We start from the raw sequence: 21473 nt of genomic DNA, 5'->3' as shown, positions 1-21473 counted from the left end.
TGTTCTTCATAAGTAATGTCTTTTTAACCATACCCTGCTTGATTCCGAACAGGTGAAAGGAGATGGGCTCTAGTGTGCAAGCGGAAAGACCAAGTGACAGCAGGAGCAGCCTGGGCAGATAACATTCTGAAGGCAGCTAACCCTCTAGAGGCAAGTACTCTCCAGAAACAGGTAACTCTCTAGGAACAGGTAACCCCCTGGAGGCAGGTAACCCTCTGGGAACAGGTAACTCTGGAGGCAGGTAACTCTCTGGGAACAGGTAACCCTCTGGAGGCAGGTAACCCTCTGGGAACAGGTAACTCTGGAGGCAGGTAACTCTCTGGGAACAGGTAACCCTCTGGAGGCAGGTAACCCTCTGGGAACAGGTAACTCTGGAGGCAGGTAACTCTCTGGGAACAGGTAACCCCTCTGAGCGGGTAACTCTCTGAACAGGTAACTCTGGAGGCAGGTAACTCTCTGGGAACAGGTAACTCTGGAGGCAGGCAACTCTCTGCGAACAAGGTAACCCTCTGGAGGCAGTAACCCTCGAAGCAGGTAATTCTCTGGAGGCAGGTAACCTTCCAGAAGCAGGTAACTCAGAGGCTAGTATCCCTCTGGAGCAGAATATATATGTGGTTGCTGGTATCCATCAGTAGGAGGCGGGATGTCTCTCCTGACACAAAATGACAGACTAGAATTTATGACAATACCTCACATGAATGTACTCTGTTGTGTCTAGATAGATTGATGAAGAGATCATTACAAACTTGCTTTTTAATATTTACCTAACTTTTGACCACCAAAAGCTCTTTCCGTTTTATAAAAAATAAAAGCCTAACAAATACTAACTTCAAAAGTAATAATAAAAAAAGGCAAAACAGCATATAAAATTCTGCTCCACACATAAACCAAGGGGAGTTTTTAGTAGAGGAAATACATGCTCATTAAAAACAAAATAAAATTAAAAAATCATTATCACTGGCTTCAGTACCTCTTCTTGAAGTCTGCTACTGGTAGTTAGATTCTCATTAGATAAAATGAACGAATGAAATAAAATGAGGAAAGAACACCCATCTAGACACACTTACTTTAACATATCAATAACTAAAAATAATAAAAGATAACACGGGAACAAAGTAGTTAGCACAAAAACAAATTCCATCAACTAGAAAGAAAAATAAAGCATATTAGATTTTTAAAAGTCCTAATAGGAAAAAACTGAAATACATAATTTTGTTTTACCTAAGTATCTATTGAAGAACTGAATCATTCTGTAGCTTCTCTGAGACTTTTAAACATATATACCTACGTGTGGGTTTCATCAGTCACAAATTAGTGTACAAAACAAACTGTTAATTAACACAATCCTTTGGTCTACAATTCTTCCTTGAATGTCTCATGCATACTTAATGAACAAAATGAATAAGCTTAGGTTAAACTGATTAAATTTTAAAAGATTTAGAAAGAAGAAAATGCCTATGAACTAATATAAAACTAAATACACAACAAAATAGTAACATCTATATAATATCTAAAAGTAAGGTACTGTAAGAAATAGAAGTAAAGCTCACCTTTTCCCAATTAAGAAAAGCTCTCAAGCAGTTCAGAACCTCTCCTTTAGCACGTTGCCTGGCAACTAACTGCATTGCTTTATTAATCACCGATTGAGAGAGAAATATATCATGCCACATGTTTGCAATAAACAAAGTTAATTTTTCAGACTCTGGAAAATCTATGAGAAATAAAATACAATAAATCTTTTATGTATGATCAAGTGAATAAATTGCAAATTAAGAATATATTGTATTAATTTCACTGGTGCCTTGCAAGGCATCCTGCAATGGAGGAAGCTGTAAATGGGGAGCCCAGATGAGGCTCCAGTCACAGTCATTTCAAAAATCCGTTCTCGGCTGGGCGCGGTGGCTCACGCCTGTAATCCCAGCACTTTGGGAGGCCGAGGCGGGGAGATCAGGAGGACAGGAGATCAAGACCATCCTGGCTAACACGGTGAAACCCCGTCTCTACTAAAAATACAAAAAATTAGCCAGGGGTGGTGATGGGCGCCTGTAGTCCCGCTACTCAGGAGGCTGAGGCAGGAGAATGGCGTGAACCCGGGAGGTGGAGCTTGCAGTGAGCCGAGATCCCGCCACTGCACTCCAGTCTGGGTGACAGAGCGAGACTCTGTCTCAAAAAAAAAAAAGAAAAATCCATTCTCCAACTTCCTTGTTCTCAGAATTATTCCATTTGTTATGTGTCATTATAGGCAATTTTTATGTATTACATAGGTTGTGCATTATATTACATAGGTTTTTATGCATTACATTTACTCATTGAACACATAAAGCTTCTGATTTGAAGAATTTTTTAAATAAATTCTAGGTGACAATTCTTTTGTTGTAAACACTTTCTCCTACATTCTGACTTTGTCTCTTTTTAAAAAATTAATTGAAGTGTAGTCTACAGACAATAAAATATACTCTTTTAAAGTTCAATGAATTTTGACAAATGATTAAATCCACGAAACCACCACAACAGTCAATAGCATCATCCCAAAAGTTCTCTCGTTCTCGTGCTCTGCAGTGAATCACCTCACCCCAGATACAGAGAAGTCATGATCTATTGTCACTCTACATTAGTTTGCCTTTTCTCAAATATTTATTAATGGATTTGTGTAGTATGCACTCTCTTCTGTCCGGCTTCCCTACTCAGCATGTTGGTCTCAACATTCATCCATGTTGATGCATACATTGGTAGTCTATTCCTTTGTATAGCCAAGTAGTATTTAATTGCTTGCTTGATATATCAAAATGTTTTCCATTCACTGGCTGATGGACATTTGTTTCCAGTTATGGGCTCCTATGAGTCAAGACGTTATATCCGTGTGCTAGTTTATGTAATGATGTAATGATCTAACTCTGTGTTTCTGCTGCATAAGTGCCTATGAGTAGAATTTATGGGCCACAGGATAAATGAATGTTTTAATTTCATAAGAAGCTGTCAAGAGCCTTCCAAAGTAAAGATTTTTATCCTGTTTGCTGTACAATCACATCTTTTTAGTTTTCTTTGTCCTGCTTTCTCTATCACTGACACACTTAAGAATAGGTAGCTCAAAGCATAAACTCACTGCACTAAACTTGATCTGTTAATTTCTGAATCCTATGTTTATCTGGTGACACTTCAGAGTAGAAACAAGACAAATAAATTATCTCCTTACAGAGTATACAAGCTAGAGGAGCAGAGAGACAGCAAACAAAATATTTAATCTTTAAGAAGTGGTAAGTGCCATGAAGGCAAATAAAGAAAAATAAGGGATCCAGGATGACTAGGAAAGTATGTGAAAATGGAGTGAAACACAAGAGTTGAGGGAAACAGCAAGAAAGCTGTCAGCACAAAAGCTAGAGCTACGAATGGGCCTGTTGTGGTTGAGGAAGAATAAGAAATCCATTGTGGTCTTGGCCGAGCCCACACCCTGTTCCGTCCCACCACCCGCCAACTGCTGAACTTCATGTGTGTTTTTGTGATGTGACAATGGCCTGTCAGTCCCCCGGACAACTGTACCTCCATATGAATGTAATCACCACAGAAATCCTAACATTCACTCCATAATGATTTGTTGAATAAATGACTGAAAAAGTAAACAAAGAAATGAAGTGGGTGAATGAAACACTTAGCAGCTTCATTCACAACAGTAAAAGTGATGGATATACTCAATTATCCTGATTGATAAGCCCCATAAACATGGTAGTCAGAGACTGTAAATGTTTAACACTGAGATAAGACTGATATGGTATTAGGTTTCATATGTATATCATCTGATTTAAAAATACTGATGATTTCATACAGCAAAGAATGATTTCCAATCTGATCCACTAGTAGGGATGGAAGAAACAGTAAAGAGAAAAGAGAATTACAGGACAACCCTCATATCACCATCTCCTTTCAGCTTTCTGTCATCTACTTCTTTTCATCAATTTCATCTTAAAGTTGCTACCCTTTCCACCTAGTGGTACAGCAGTTTGGCTTGTCACTTAAAGTATCCCTCCCATATTTTACAGCAACTATATCTAATTCTAAAGCAGCTGCCCAGGGCACAGAACAAATACACAGTAATGAGAAATACTCATTTATTTATAAGTGGAAATATATGTGCTGATATAAGTAAGCCCTACTAAAGACCAGGTGCAGCTGGGTATAGCTAAAGCTATTCAATGGACAAAACATAACATTATTTTAAAAGACACACAGTAATCACAGAGCTGAAAATATAGACTCCAGTATAAGGGAAAAAGGCAATCATATATTTTCAATACAAAATTGTCACAATCTAAGCATACCTTCTTTAAGTAGGCTGTAGCAAAACAAGCGAGCTCTTTCCAAGTCTCCAAGTTGCCGACAAATACCCACATACACCCTGCAGAGGGCATGAATGTAATTGTGGTCCATAGATATCTTCTGAATTTTTAGTTCTGAGAGAATAGAGTGAAGCAAGCACTCTGCTAAATGCTGGATTGAAAAAAAAATTAAAATGGCAATGTACACTCATATTTATCTTTAGCCTACCAAAGATTATCTAAAAGTTACAAAACTTAAGTATCTATTGAAAAAATAAAACTTGCACTACATCAGAAGGTAGAGCACAGTAGTAACTGGTAAGAACTTACCTAGCATGTAAGTCACGAGAATCGAGGTCGGGGACATTGAAGAGATCCCCACACCTGTCTGTTTCCTATGGTTGGTAATGCTACAGATGCCAGAATGCAAGTCTCAAAAGACCTAGCTGCACACTGTCACTACCTCTAGTCAAATAAATCGTAATTTCTTGGGTTTTGCCTATGTAATCTGTGTATGTGACTGCATGAAATACAGTATATAATTTTACTGTCATTCTTGTTTTCTAAACTCTAATTTACTCTACATACTGTTTAAATTTAAAATACTAAGTAACATTTTTTGTCCTAAGAGGAGCATTAAATAATTTGATATATGCATTCATTTCCTTTCAAAGTGACTTACAGAGCTCCTTATGCTTTCTGCAAGTAAGCAATCTAAAAAAATAAATATTTATGCCAAAATAACTCCAAGTAAATGCAGATAAGCACTAAGTGTGATCCATCTAGCACTAGAAGTCATCCATAAAAGGTTCCAGTGGATATTTAGAAAATATAGAACTATAAAAGTCCTAATAAACTACATATTTAAATTTAAACCATCCCTTTTTTCCCTCTCTTGACACTAAGCATTTGTTCCTGTTTGATCTGTAACAAACACTCAAGGAAAAGAAAAATTATGTGATAAGTTGAAGCTTTGAAGAAAATAATTTTAAGCCTCTAAACATGCCAGGATCAAGTGGATATATGCAATTTTAGTCCCGACAGATACTTTAAAAAAAAATGTTAAGTAATTTGATGAAGAGAAATGACCAAATCTCCAGTCTTTTATCGTATTTTAAATTTGTAAAATGCTGGCTAGAAATAAAGTAATCATAATGTTTACATGGACAGCTCTCATCCTTGCAGTAAAACCTTTGTCCACGGTCATCTACACATTTTGCTGACAGTAAACAGCATCTGTCTTTGAGGACATGTAGTCCTTAATGCACTCAGAAAAGAGCAGCTACATACCTTTTTTGTTGTGCTAAATTCATAAACAACTTCTTTCTCTTGATCTCTCATTACAGGCTTTTTGGAGATATTTCCCACATATACATGACTACGAATGACAGGTAACAGATCAAAAGAAAACTCTGCAATTTTCTTCAGGGCATTAGCTATGGCTTTATCATGGGACTCCACAGTTTCTTTCGGGTTTAAAGGCAACTGTGAAACTGCACTGATGGCTGGACTAGAACAACTTCTTTCTGCATCTGTTGTTGCAATTTCAGCTGGAGGGAGGTTCCCTGGGAGGTTCTTGTGGATTCCTTCTGCAGTGACTCCCCTGGTTTCTGGTTCTGGGGACCCAGTGTCCAGGCGCAGTCTTTTAGCACTTCTCAGTGTAGACGCTGACAATGTTCTTTTCCCACCTGAATCCTGCTGAGTCCCCAAATCTCTTGACTTGTCTTGGTTACAGTCACCACCAGAGCTGCTCCCAGTTTTGACAAAAGCAGTTGCTGCTGAAGTGATAGTTTTGAATCCTATCATAGCACTGGCAGGTCCTGGTAAATTCTTACAGTCAGCAGATGGACCTCGTGTGAGTTGAATATTCCCTTTGAGGATGTTGAGGGTCCGGGCCCTGGCAGATAACTCTGGGTACATGGTGTCAAGGATTTTCACAGAATTCTCCTGAGGCCCTCCCACAGCAGCATGGCCAGATGCACAGGGTGGGAGTCGGCCAGGCACAGGAAGTGCGTGCTTCGGTGTGGCCGCACAGAACTGCAGAGGAGACGACACTACCCTCTCACTGGCTGACACAGCAGATGGAGATGGAGAAGGATCTGGAGGAGAGGCACGTCTGGGGTCCTCTGGCCATGGAGACATGACAGGAGGCACTGGGGTTTCACATAAGGGAGAAATCTGGCCGACGGGAGAGGTTGGTGAGGAAGGACTAGAACTCGATATCAGTGGAGACAGTGGCTGTGAAGTCCTTGGAGGTGTAGCTATCAGAGGAGCAAGCAGAGGTGGCAAAGGAGGCCCCACCTCTTGCCGTATTTTACTCAGAGTGTCAGGAGAGCAATCTGTAGGAGTGGATGTATCAGCATTTGCTAAAATGGTCTGAGTTTGGCTTCTTTGAGTTTTTGTATTAGCTTTTTCCCCTGAAAATGACTGAGCAACTTCACTCTGATGAGTTTCAACTCTGCTTGATGCTGAAGTTTTTACTGGCTTGTTTGACTGATCTTTGTTTGAAATCTTTGATCGATTCTTATTTTTGCCAGATGGCTCTAGTTTTGAGTTATAATATGTGTGATCAGACGCAACAATCTGAGTCTCAAAGTTTTGATCATATATTTGAGAACTAATCCATATACTAGGCTTAACGGGTCTATTTCGCAAACGACTTTTATCAAAGTTGGTGCTCTGACCAGTGCTTGAAACATCCTCTTGGGGACATGAAAGATTATTGCCACATGGAACCTCCTGAAATGCGGGGCCAGTGTGACTGGCTTCTGGGGACTTCTCAGCAGAAGTCACTGGGATGCAACTGGCTTCCAGCTCTCCTTGAGCCTGAGAAATAGGGATGTCTCCAGGAAAGTCACACAGTGTGACCTGGTCCACATGTGGCAGGACAGCTACGCCGCTGATAATTGTCCAGTTGTCCCCCTTTTCAATGACTAGATTCTGATCCTTATTTATAAGTACATTTATAACTTCTGAGGTCACTGTTGCTATCTGACACTGAAATGTTGTTTCGGCCTCGCAGTTAGAACTCTGCTCTGTCGATGGCGCTGTTACAGAGTCAGAGCACAAGGCTGACGGCTCCACAGGTTCTGGCAGGACTTCTTTCCCACCATCGGTTTGCCCGCCTGCATCTGAACTGGCCTCTGGTCTGCTCTCAGTGTTTTCATTCTGAGGCCTACCGCCGATGGGAGAGCTGCCCACAGTGTCCAAGGCAGCTGTTTGTGGGGCTGGCTCTGAAGCATGTGATGAGGAGCCAGTTGTTTCCCGAAATGGACTTTTCTCTCTTAAATTCTCAGTGGTCATGTTGTTATTTATATTTAAGAGCAATAAACTGCCAGTGTCTTTACCACTGCAATCTTCAGCATTTGTTTGAAGTTCTTGCCTAATCTTGGTCAGAACCTCAGACAGAGTTTCCAAAGAACACTGAGTGAGCTGACTTGTATTTTTTAACACATAATCATCTTCCTCTGATTCAATCCACTCTTCACAGGTTCCAAGTGTTTCCTCCTCACAGGGTTGTTTTCTGTATTTTTCTCCTGCTATTTCACTTGGCTTTAATTCTTTGTTCATTTCTTTATTTAGGGTTCCTTTACTAGAACATTCAGAAACAGAGTCCCCTGAACTATAATCCCCTAATTGACAGCTCTCAAGAAACATCACAACCTCTGATGTGGAAAGTCTATCTAGCTCAGAAAAAGTACTTATGTTAAAATCTTGCAGAGCTGACGTCAAATAACCTACCTCTAAGGAAGGTCTCATCTCAGCTACACCAGCATCTGTATCTCCTGAATTTTTCTGCGAGTCATCAGGAGCATCTTGCTGTTCGCTCCCCTCACTGCAGCTAAATGCCTCACTCTCCTCTACCTCAGTGTCGTCTCCCACTTCTCGAATGCCTGTGTAACAATGTAAGGTACCAGGCAGGCTACTTTGGGAGGTATCCTGTGTCTCTCCTTCTTTTCGGCAAAATGCTGAAGAAAAAGTAGTGTCTGCAGTGCCAAAACATTCAAGCAAAGCACCACCGGGAGTCGTAGATTTCAACTTCCAAAGTCCATTAGCATTTTGTGATGTGCCAGTAGAATCATTTGCAACAGCCAGGGCCTCACCACCAGATCTCCCTGTGTCTCCACAGCTGGTTTTTTCAACAGAAAAATCTCCTGACATGGTCACTTCTGTGGCTGGAAGCACCTCACTGCCATCTGTCCCACTGGAGTCCAGATCTGTGGCCTGAGGCTGCCTTTGCTTTTGCCTATCTCCCTGCACTGCAGCTTCTCTCACAATGTCTTGGTTTTGGACAAGGATGTTTTCAGAAGAGAAAGATACTCTGCTATTTGTGGAACAATCAGAATTTTCTACTGGTGAAGAACCACCTGCACAATTGAAATCTAATTTTCTCCTAGAGGCAGAAACTTCTGGTGAAATGCTTTTCACAGCAGCCACCTCCCTGATATTTTGTGTTGTATCATCTCCTTCCCCAGCACATTCTGCCATAGTTGACATACCAGTTTTGTTGCCATTATTTTCTGTTACTAAGGTAGGCTCGTTCCTATGTGGCCTCAAGTGTTCCAGTTTGGCACTCTGAACCTTTTCAGTTCTTGTCTGTTTTGTGATAACTGATACTTGATTAGGTAACACCGATGCAGTGGTCTTGAATTCTACAGGATTGTTATTCTCTTTAAGAAGATTAGGCTTGGGTGTTGGTCCTCTATTTTGTAGGGATGGCACTGCCTTTTGTAACTGGCTAGTCTTTTGTTCATGTTCTGATTTAGCTCTCAGACTTTCTTCGCCACCTTTCCTTAATAAATCACTATGGTGCCATGAAGTACTTTTAACAAAACCCAAACCACTCTTGATCAAGGCAGCCTGAGAACCTATTAATGATGTGAAATCTGGCTTATTTAGTGTGAGCTCAATTCTTGGATCTTGACTTTCACATTGCCCATCTTTTGTAGCTTTCATAAATACTGACCGAGGAAGTGAATGTATTTTGGTTAAGTCTTTTACTACTTTTGCATATTCTATACCACTGCTCTTCTGATCATTAAAATTAGATGCTCCCAATTCAGGGCTCAAGGCACGCAGGCTATTCTCCAAGGTGTTTCTTCCTATAGAACACTCCGGTGGCTCAGACTGCAGATGTAATGTGTTTAAAGTTTTAGTTTGTAATTTATGTTCTGAATGAGGCGGTTCAGTAGAGAAAACTTTAGTAGTAATATCTGGATCATTACCACAGTCTAACCTAGAAGAAGACTGGAGATTACTGCCAACAGACAACGCTACCAAGGTAGAAGACGAGGAAAAACTGGTTTCAAAGTCAAGCCCTGCTACATCCATTGCATCACCTGAGTCGTCATCTTCTGATTCAGGTGATTCTCCTAAAGAGAACCCTTGTGTATCTTCTTTTTCCTTTTCCAATTCTCTAGATAGCCCATGAAAATGGCCAGAAACTGTGATACAGTCTGGTTCAGAAGTGATTTCATTAATTCGTGTCCACTTAGTAAACTCTGATTTGGGTGATCCTATCATTTTGGACAATGGGGTTTTTCCTTCAGATTCCATGAGTTCATTTAATGGCCTTTTGCCAAGGTGAGAACAACACAACTCGGACTTCCTAGGGGCTGCTTCCTTCTCTTGTGCAGGGCTGGCAGACAATCTCTCAATGCACAGACCTCGAGTGAGTTTATGAACGGTCTTCTCAGTTTGCACTGACTTATCCATTTCCCTAACCTCCATTTGTGTCTTTGTCTCGTATAAAATGTCTCTTTTTCTATCACTCATGGATTGAGATGCTGTGGTCCAGTGTTTTTCACCAACTAAGGAGTGTGTGGCAGAAGATTCTCTCAGTGTTGCTGTGAAAGTCTCAAGTCCAGCAGTTGTCACTTTATTTACTTCCCATGTATTCAGAGCTTGGATAGCTTCATGTGATTTGGGCTTTTCCTCCCATGTACCACTTCCTTTATTTTTTCTCAATGAGCCAAAATAATTCTGTGATTCAGCTGTATCATCTTCTGAAACGGACTCAGCAGAATTTCTAAGCTGGACTGAGTCATTATCGCTGGAATCTGCATACTCTCCAAAGAAGGTTTCCTTAAAAAATATGAATTATACTTGTCAAACACTAATTCAACAGATTAACATGACTATCAATTACATGCATTATTTTTTAAAAGTACATGTTTCCTGAAGAATCTTTATAATCACATTTGAGCAGGGGCAGGCTAGAGCCTGGAATCTCTGTGGTGAGTGGGGAGTTCTCCAGCTTTGGTCCAACACTGTTCTGCTCTCTCCTTAAGGGTGCCCAGCAACCCACAGAGACACCTCCCCCAATAACAGACATGCTTCCAAGCGCCACACCCCACTCTACACAGGGTTATGTTTCTTCTCTTAACTTTCGAACATTCCTACTTGCACACTGTTACTTCCCCATCATCTAGTAACAAAGGCTCTGACCCAGGTTGCTGGTCTCTGGCTTCATAGCTCTCTATTTCTTCTCCCTCTGGTGTATCTGACTTGTGCCCGGTACAGCCTTGTGCAGGGGGGGAGGGGCGTTGTCTTGTGGGTATCTCCCACCACATATCTCCTCCCCAACATGTCCTCACGGAGTGCTGCAGTCTGACTGATGTCATCAACCACACCTGTGCTACCCTTACAACGCTCTCTCCCTCCCAGCCCGTTCTCTGGACACCTCTGCTCCAGAACCTTTTCCTGACCCCCAACTCGTCCCCTCCTGAGTTAACTGCCTAGAGCATGTGGCCCACTTGGCTTGCGCTGACACCATCAACCACCTTGTCTCTATTCTGTTAGAGAACAGTGGACTGGTGAAGATTAACAGCTGCTGACATCAACTTGCTCCTACTGAAAGAATTCTTTCCTCTTTTGAACTCCAGAGTACCACCATCTCCTGGATTTCGTCTATTCTGCCCTTGTTTTCAATCTCCTTTCCTCAAACTTCTTCTACTTGTCACTTACATAGGGACGGCTCCCCAGGGTCCTGACTGGGAGTCCATCTTCTCCTCCTCTACACTCTTACTGGATGATATCACAGCTGCATGACTTCCGCTGCACTCAAACGCTGGCAGGTCCTGAACGTCTGTGCACCACCACAGCCTCCCTCCAGTACCTCGCTTGTGTATATGCATACCTCATATCTAACGTTCTATACATTATTCTCCCAAACAGGGTCTCTTCTTATATTTGCTGTTTTTCAATATCTTGGACTCCTCCATCTCCCCTAACTGCCACATTTAAAATGTCACCAAATGCTGCTCATCTGACCTCATAACATTTTTCAAACCAGTTCCCACCTCTTTAACACCAATGCCACAACTTAGGTTCAGGTATCAAGAATTAAGTGAGCTGCGGCTGGGCACAGTGGCTCATGCCTGTACTCCCAGCACTATGGGAGGCTGAGGTAGGCATATCACAAGGTCAGGAGATCGAGACCATCCTGGCTAACACCATGAAACCACATCTCTACTGAAAATACAAAAAAAACTAGCTGGGCATGGTGGCAGGCACCTGTAGTCCCAGCTACTTGGGAGGCTGAGGCAGGAGAATGGTGTGAACCTGGGAGGCGGAGCTTGCAGTGAGCCAAGATCGCGCCACTGTGCTCCAGTCTGGGCAACACAGTGAGACTCTGTCTCAAAAAAAAAAAAAATTTACTTGAGCTGCTTATTAAGCCACTACCTTGCCTGTGGTCTTGTCTATTTTCTGACTATCCCCCCCCCTCCCTACTCATTCATACTGAAATGAAACTTTCAAATAACTATCTATCTTTCAGTTTACGTCTTTGGATTCATCAAAGATTTCCCCCTTCAGGATAAAGTGGGAACTCCTTGGGAGGATGCACATGGCCTTTCCCAGTCTCACCTGCATGAATCTGCCACATACAGTGCTTACCCTTGCTTCTGCACTGTTGTGAGAACAGCTCCTCCACCTGAAGCACCCCCACTCACTCCTTAAAACTCAGCGTGGGGACCGAATCTTCAGAAGAATCCTGCCTGCCCCCCGACCTGCCCCGGCTTCCATTCAGGACTGAGCTGCTTTTCTTTATCCTCCTGAGGAGCGTGTTTTCCACCACTGCAGGGCTCTACACAGCAATGCATCTGTTTGCTCCTTTACTGCTCCCACCTCCACACAATGAATCCCACTAAGAGGCAATGGCATCTTTCGTCACCTCTGCACACCCAGTGTCTAGCCTGGTCCCTGGAACATAACAGGTACACATGGTGCTTTCGTAAAGAAAGAAATTGATTCCAGGAGCAAAACATGTATCTGCTCCTTAAGCCAAAATATATATATATCTGCTTCATAAAGACTAACTTCCTAAGAAACTACTATAAACCATTCAGCAAACACACAAGAAGATGATGAATTCATCAAATAAAGGTAGAGAACTCGGCTACACTAGGTTAAGGGGCATGGAATCTGTATACATGGATTTTCCTATCACTATATAACTCCATATATACAAATATGTCTTTAATTCAGTTATTTCACATCAACAGATAAAAACAATTAAGACATAGTCTTCCTATAGAAAACTTGTAATTTGGTTGTGGAGAAAGACTAACAAAAATGCAACCCTAATACAAAGTGAAAAAATTCATATTATATATGTTGATCCAAAGGGTAGTGGCATGCTTTTTAAAATCCTCATGTTACCCCCTAACAAAATTGGCTAAAATGAATGGTCTTTGCAAGAATATCACTAAATCCTTTGAGCATCAACGACATATTAGGATAGACAATGTACCCACTTGGTAATTCAAACTCAGAGAGCAAAACTCACAGGTGCAAATGAAGAAGGTAAGGAACTCGGGTGTGGTGATGCCATCGGAGGGGGTGAGGGCACTGGTGACAGAAGAGGAGGGGGAAGTTTGAAGAAGTCAATTGCAGCTTGAAGATCGTCATCAAAAAAATGATCATGGTCAACAAATTCAGTGCTGCCACTGTCATGATGACTTTGTACTAAAACCTCAAGATTTCCATTCTCATTAAAAACATGGTCAGAACTACAATTTGTTCCACTGGAGCTCTGTTTTTCCACATTTTGACATAAAAAGTCCTCCTTTATCTCCATGGACAGTTTTGTGAGGCATGTCTGCACATTTGAGGTCCTGAGAGGGCTGCCTTGTGTTGGAGGTAGCGTACCATCTTCCCCAGGCACTCTGGAGCTGGTGATTGCTTTGGCAGGTTTTTCTGTGTCGGGGAACAAAAATAGGTATCAGGTATTTACAATATCAAGAAAACTTAAAAACAAAACAAAACAAAACAAAAAAGCACACCTTATTACAACAGTTCAAAATGCTTGAAATACTAATTCCAAGTAAGCAGAAACATTTTTTAAAAGGCAACCAGCTGCTTTCTAAACATTATCCTAGAAAATCAATACATTTCATACAAGTATGCTAGTCTTGCAGTAAGAAAAGTGAGACAGACAGGTGAGACGGACTGGTGGGTGGATGGCTGACACAGCTGGAAAGACATCCACGTTCATGAAAACGGGCCTTGCTGGCTCACTCGGTCTCTGCATGAATCTTCCCGTACAAACAGCAGAATGTGGCAGAGAAACAACTTTGTGCCCATAGGTTGATAAAGAACACTATTTTCTGTCCAAAAAGTGATTTGAAATCAACTAATATCAAGCCTACCCATGTCCATATCTGTACAATGCTCTCTGAGAGATCTGATGAGGTCTATGAATACTCAGTATGATAATGCAACAGCAAAGTTCCTATAAAAACCTAATCCTTTCAGGGTCTTGATTTTCGTGAACTTCAGTGGTACTAATTATTAACAAAAACATTTGATTCCATAACCATTTATTACATTTGCAAGCTTTAAAAATAAGTTTTATAGAGGATCCAAGGCTCCTTGGATAAGCGGTTGATTATAGGGCTGGGGAGGGAAAAATCCGAGATTGAAATATCTTGCGGTACCAGAAGTAAACAACTAAAAAAAAAAAAAAATGGAGTATTTATGAAGGGCCCAGAAGCCAATCTAAAGAAGCTCCCACCAAAGCTAAAAGGATAGCACTGAATAAAGCAGCAATTATAGCAGGCAAGATCCACTGCTGGAGGCTAAAATCAGCAGGTGACAATCGGAAAGAAACAGAATATTTGCACAACGTTAAAGAACCTTTCTCAAGTTGATTCATTAGGAAAAAAAGAGTAACTTTACAACATAAAAACCTGCAGATACCACCTTAACCAAGTGATCAAGGTTAGAGCCCAGTGATAATACATATCCATATCACCTATCCCTAGAACAACTCCCTGAGCAAAGAGAAACATCACCACTGTGACGCTCTTGCCTTAAATTATTTACACAACCTCAGTAAAACATGAGAAAACATCAGATAAGCCAAAGCAATGGGCTTTCTACAAAATAATATTCTCCCAAAGTGTAAAAGACAAGAGAGATTTAAAAAAAAAACAAAACAAAAACAAAACAGGAACTTTTGGACTGGAGGAGGTGAAAGCAAGATGACTACTGAAGGCTTCCTGTACGGCATCCTGGAAGGAAAGGAGGATCCCTGGGGAAAACTGTGAAATTCACAGTTTAGTTAATAGGGTTGTACCAAATGTCCTGGTTTTGATCACTGGTAACTGAAAATGTTAAAAATCCTGCAATCTGCTAAGGGATCCATGGGGACTCTCTAAACTACTTTTGTAACCATCCTCATATGAAAATAAAAAGCTAAAACAAAAGAATATGTCTTATGGTATAAGAAGATTCCAAAGATGCCATGTTTTCCCTTCTACTTTGGAAAAATTAACGAAATATATTTACCCCTCAAAAGCATATTTTTAAATACAAACATTAGATTATGAAATGAAGAATAGCTCTTTTAATAACAGCTTGACAACATAAAATCAAATGCTTAAAATAGAATGCTGATTGATATAGAAAGCCAAAAAGCATCCCCCGGTTGCTTCTGCCTAAACAGATGAATTGATAAATTATAAACTGAGGGGACTAATTTAGGAGTTGCGGGCACCATGTGGTTAATACCAGTGGATACCTAGTAGGTGAACTGAGGGAAACATCTACTTAACGAAACCCCATATGCCTCTGTACACTCGACAAGTTCTGAGTCCACCATAAGTAAGAATCAGTAACTTGTCCCTTAACGTTTTTTTCCAAGGAAACTGTCTTTAGAAGCCTGAGAGGAAAATAAGGTGCAGGTTTCCATAGACTAAGAACCTCAGTGACCCATGAATTTACAGCAGCTAATCATAAGAAATTAGTAAAATGACAAAAAGCTAAATAAGTAGCACTTTTGTCTTATACAAGACAGCTATCTTCTCCCCTTCCACTCAGGATAGCTAAATCAACTATAACTGTGAATGTGCTAGAATGCCTCCATGATACTCTGAAAATCAAGATGTTCAACCAAAGGAACTGATAAACTACATTAAAAATAAACGAAGCTAAAGTGCTCACGGATTGATCAAATTCACGAAATGATTCTGAAGAAACTGTGCATCCTTCAAGTCTCCCCTCTCCACCTGCCAGTATGCCTCTGCTACTCGACCGTCTAATGTTTTTGAAGGTTCTCTGATGAAAGCTAAATGTATTCACTTGGATTAAAATTCACACTGAAGGGAAATGAGTTTTGTATAATAAAAAGTACTCATTCATGTTTATTTCATTCTTTCAATGTCAGAATCAGGAGCTATTAAAAACTAACGGCTGCAATGCCTATGGTAAACCTCTCTACTTCCACATATGAAATCCATTTCTGTAAGCTTCTCTCTCACCTGGGATACATCTGCTGCCTTCACCAGGTAGTCTGTGTGTTGTGTTTACACAGAGCCAGAGTTCCTTCAGAAGCAGTTTTACTTTTCCTGTGAAACACAGTAAAGCATTAAAGTCACGTCATTTGGCTCACCGTACACAAGGCCAAATCATACTTCTGTGAAAACAGGGTTTATTAGGGACTTAGAAAATTAGGTAACTTAAACATCTTCCCCAAACTCAACTACTGTGCACAATACAGTTATTGATAAAAAGGTCTGCAATACTTTAGCTAAAAATTGAAGGCTGAAGGTACATTTGTTTGCTTATTTTTAAATAAATTTGGTGGCAGAGACAAGGGATTCAAAAGACCATGTGTACTTGTTGTTAAAGGGTTTTATTACCCCTTTATGTATGCATGGGACAAATGAATCTTTGGCCCACATATTTTCACCAGAGACTGCTTTGAGATGGGGGAAGGAAACACAGTTAATAACTGATAAGGGATCTGGGCTCTATGTATTCTATAAGGAGTAGAGAAGCATCCCTCAGTTATAAGAGGTTATCAGAAAAGTCATTAGACTTCACCATGCTGTAATTAACCTGGGGAGTTCAAGGATTACAGATAATCCATCAATGGACTTGAGGGGAGACGGTATGGGAAATGTGTGTGTATGAACATATGAATAGAAACCGATCATCACACACACAAGCAGACAGAGAAGCACATACTTTTATAAGGAAAGTAAAACCTTTGGAATTTTTATACATTTTCAAAGAGATGTAAATTCCTAAAATAGTTAACAACCAGTAATTCAAATTGAAAGGCCAAGGGATGCTGTAACTAAGACAGCCCTAATGCGATACATGTAACATTAAGAATATTATACTCTGGTTTTAAAGCTTTTCTACATTAATAGAAATTTCAAAACCTTCTAAAGCAAAAAGCGTTTATGAAAATATAATTATGAATAGCTTGTGGTGAAATGTGCATAAAAAAGACAACCCATACTAATTAAAATTCAACTAAAAGTAGCTTAAGTGTATGTAACTCTCAGGCCACCTTAAAAGTTCTATTAGAGTTTCCTTGAACTTAAGTTTTTAAATTAACCTTAAGCATTTACTGAAATTAGTGAAATATTTAATACAGTTCAAGAGAAGCTTAAAGACCAACCTTTAAAAACCAAAATGTCTCAGGGAATCACAGATTTTGTAAGAGATTAGCTCTACTTAAGCTGGCACACTGCTCGCTCCAAAAAATGAAGTCCACAGAAAGGGGACACAAAAAATGAAGTCCACAGAAGTCCACAGAAAGGACAACTGTGGAGGACAGCTCAAGTAAGTGTGAAAGGCTGGACACTGCCAACTCTCCTGAGCCAAAACCACCTTCTGATTGCCACTGTGTGTGAGCTACATCCATTTTTCAGTTCCAAAATTCTGTGATCGAATAGCTTATCTACATTGTGATATAACCTACCCAAAAGCCTGCTTCCAAACACTGTAATCCCCTTTGCTTAAATGACCTGACCAGGATCCCTGCTTATTACGTATACCCAAAGCAGCAAACAAGGAACCTTAAAAAAAAAGAAAAAAAGTTACTTTTCCATTCTTATGGAGGCTATCATCCAGAGCTATGCCTTTTCTAACTGAGCATTCCAACTGCTAATCTGACCCCAAAAAATAAACGAAAGCACTCTACTCCTAAATAAAGCAGAAAAAAAATCTTCAGCGTTAACTTTATACTTAGTGAATTGCACAACTTCCTCTAATCCTTTAAAATTCTTCCTTTATCAAACTCTAAGGCATGTATGAATATTTAAGGATTTACATATTCATTTATGAAATTTCTTTCCTACTTCATTGCTTTGTCATCTTCTGTATCCATATCACACTTCTTTAATCAGGGTAGGCTACTGAATATCCGTTAGAGCATAGTCCTTACTCTGTTTTTTCCTTTTGAAAAACTGTATTCTTCTGAACATACACTCTTCCCTATAAACCATCTGCTTGTCCTCTTCCACAGAAAACCTCTATGGGACTTTGAATGTTTCTGTATATTTATAAATATATTTGGGGAAATTTTACATCTTTATACTTTGTATCTTCTCATCCAGGAACATAATGTTTATGTACTCAGGTCTTCCTTAATGCTTTTAAGGAATGTTTCAGTTTTCCTCAGAAACACTGTATACTGATTTCAGGTCTTTTCTTAGACATCTGCTGGTTCAGGTACCACTTGAGAATGGGTTGTTCTTATTCCATTCCTTTTCTAACAGGTTAATAACGGAACAATGTATATGCTCATTGTATATGCCAGCACTTTACCAAGCTCTATTACTTCTAATTCCAACTGTAGTTGAGTCTTTTGAATTCTCTACATTAGTAATATCATCTGAAATAATGACAATTTCTACTTTCCTTTATTAGTATTCACAGCTCCCACTCCTCTGCATTTATTCTGTTGCACTGGTTCAGGCCTCCAGTACAAAGAAAAAAAAAAATGGAACTAACAAAAAGCATGCTTGCCTTGTTTTTGACAGTAATAACTATATTTTGAATGTTCCACCTTTGTCAAGTTAAATTTTTTTTTCTAGTACCTCATCAATTTTTTGAAATTGGGACTAGGTGCTGAATTGAGATGATCCCAACATTCTCTGACCCAGATGTAGTATTCCTGAGATAAATCTTCAAGCATAATTTGTCTGTACTCTAAATTCTGTGTGGGATTTAATTTCTTAAAATTTTATTTAGTATTTTTGCAGCTATACTAACAACAGAAGAGTCCTGAGTCTTGAGAATATGTGTGCATGCTATCTGCTTTTGGTACAGCATTATGCTAGTCTAAGAGAATAAAATGGAAACATTCCTTATTTTCTAAGTTCTGAAACAAAAAAATTAATAATAGAGACACTAGTTTTTCAATTAATGTTTACAAAGCTCACCTATAAACTATCTGGATTTATTATGCTGTTAGATCTTTAACTATTCTTAAAAATTTCTTCCCGGTTATTTTAAGTTTGCAGCAATTGTTCTGAATCAATTTGAGCATGTTTTCCTAGAAAATGGACCATTCTACTTATATTTTCACATCTGAATATGAACTTGTGAATTAAAAAATTTCTCTACTGTAGTTTTAATGCTTTCTCAATCCTGGTGCTGCTATTTTTTTGTTTGTTTAATCAAAGTTTACCAAAGAGATGTTGGTTTCATCAGCATTACAAAGAACCAGCTATCAGATTTAATTCTACTAAATCAATTGCTTTGTATCCTATTTCATTAAGTTTGCATTTTCATCATTTTTTTCCTTCATTTAAACAGTTCATTCTCTGTATTTATTTTCTAAAGTGACAATGTATCACGTAAGGCCATAACAGATTCCTTTGAACAGTGAAGGACTGCCCTACTGTTTACTTTCAGAACAGTTTAGTATTTCAGTTCTAGTCTTCTCTGTTACCCAAGAGAGGTTTTTTTGTGTGTGTTTATGTGAGTTGAGTTACTAGGTAAGTTTTGCAGGTTTTGTTTTTGCAGGGGGAGGGGGATTTTTATTAAAAGCTCATATTAAATTGTCGGTATTTTTTGTTGTTTACTTACTAGTCAACTTTTATACATGTTTGAAAAGTATTTTAACGAACTCCAGGTGTGTGGTTTACAAAGAGTTGTATATAAATTATCCACTTGGAACTGTGATTCCAATTCCATCCCTTGTCTGCTTTTGCTCTCTCTTTCTAAAAAACATATTGAAGTCTCTCATGACAAAAATAGATGTGGCCAGTCCCCCTAGATTTCCAAGAGTATTGCTTGACATCGTTTCACACTCTTAGGTACATACTAGCGGTATCTTCTTGGCAAACTATACTTTTAATCAACATTTCAATCATGTAAATTCATTTCTAAGCTTTTATTTTTTTTTTGCCTTATATGACTGCTTTAATGTCAGCATTGCTTGGAAAATTTTTATCCATCCCTCTAATATTCAGTCAGTTTCATCTAATTTTAGGTATTTCTTATGAAAGTGTCAGAGATGGAGACTGCATACAAAAATCATGCTCAACACTTGGTGGCCCCTATGAATATGAATATTCCATTTGTTTTCTGCTCAGGAAAGTTTCCTTCTGTCATGTCTTGATCACCTTCTCTCCTTATGGTTCTGTTCTCCCCTCTGAGAAGTCCTAGCAGATGCATATTGAGACATCTGGCTTTGTCCTCCAAATCTTATTTTCTCTAGTATCTTTCATTTGTTTGTCCCTTTGTACGATGTTCTCAACTGCCTAGGATTCAGTCTCTAGGATCAACTTAATTGATATTTTATTTGTCCATCCAGTATTTCCACCTTTCTACTGGGTTTATTTTATTTATGCAATTGGATTTTTAATTTTCAAGATCCACAGCTGGTTCAATTTCATAGCAGCAGCCTATGGACATGTTCTTAGACTTTCTCTAAAGGAAATTCAATCAGTTTTCAGCACTTCCTTCTCATTCATAATTAAAGAGTTTCTCTCAGTCTTCTCGCATCTGTTGCTTTTCTCTTTTTTCTCACTGCTTTTTCTCTAAGTTTTAGATAAGCGTTTAGGCAGAACATCTTTGGCAGACAAAGTATATTTCTTCAGCCTACATTTTTAGTGCTATTCCTTTAGCAGTAAATGTAGATTCTCATTTCATAAATCTGTGGGACCCTGCCTTGCAGAGGAAGCAGTGGAAAGTGGATGCAGTTGTGAGGGTTTACATGGAGTATATAAACACCTTATTTTCTGGGAATAGGAGGAGCTAGCCCTTAAAGCAGCCATAATTACCCGATTTTCTGATATCCACACCCACTCTGAGGAGCTCCAATGTCATAGCTAAAACTTTAGAAAACTAAACTGGGGCCACAGTTCATGAGCAAAGGCCAGAAACAATTTTTGAAAACCAGAAGGGTGGCATTCTTTTCACCCTTTAATCAATTACCTGGCAAAATGCTAATGTCCTGCTCCTTCTCCCACTCCCTGCCACCTCTGATTTGGGAAAACTCGCAGCTTCTGCAATGAAAACTTACTTTGTGAGAGCTGCTATTTTCTCTGCAATTGCGGGTTTCATCACCAATTGATACTATCTGCTGTGCATCTTCCTCATTTCTTCTACTGATGGTAATCTTTGTAACTATCCAGGAGCTGCTGCTGTTTGGTTTTTTTTTTTTTTTTTTTTTTTCTGGTTGAAAATTTTTGTTGGAATTTGAAAGAAAAGAAAGGCAAAGTGGCACTCAGATAGCCTTTTTTCATAAAGTGAAGTCAATCTAATAGTCTGGTGCTTGCTTTGCAAATCTTTTCCATAAGTCAAGTATTAGTGTTAACAATACACTTAAGAAGTAAGGATAAACCCATCAAGGTCCACAGCTAAATAACCAGCAGATTCCCAAAAACTGTATGTATTTGGGAAAAGTAAAATACA

At 39.4% G+C, this 21473-nt stretch overlaps 1 protein-coding gene across 2 annotated transcripts in view; it reads right to left on the bottom strand.

Annotated features, from left to right (window-relative positions):
* Positions 1 to 21473, bottom strand: part of ICE1 (interactor of little elongation complex ELL subunit 1) — a 66408-nt gene that overhangs the window by 19414 nt on the left and 25521 nt on the right. Inside the window, exons 11-15 of one of the 2 annotated variants that reach the window (XM_003899479.4) lie at positions 16073 to 16159; positions 13099 to 13508; positions 5601 to 10394; positions 4314 to 4482; positions 1551 to 1711 (exon numbers count right to left, since the gene is read on the bottom strand). In XM_003899479.4, coding sequence (XP_003899528.2) covers positions 1551 to 1711; positions 4314 to 4482; positions 5601 to 10394; positions 13099 to 13508; positions 16073 to 16159 — 5621 coding nt within the window. The remainder of the gene's footprint in view (positions 1 to 1550; positions 1712 to 4313; positions 4483 to 5600; positions 10395 to 13098; positions 13509 to 16072; positions 16160 to 21473) is intronic. The other variant, XM_009208122.3, reaches the window with a different exon arrangement.

The sequence above is a fragment of the Papio anubis genome, chromosome 5 (genome assembly GCF_008728515.1).
Source record: "Papio anubis isolate 15944 chromosome 5, Panubis1.0, whole genome shotgun sequence".
NCBI lineage: Eukaryota > Metazoa > Chordata > Mammalia > Primates > Cercopithecidae > Papio > Papio anubis.
The sequence above is the reverse complement of the archived record's forward strand: the minus strand, read 5'-3'. Positions and strand labels throughout refer to the sequence as shown.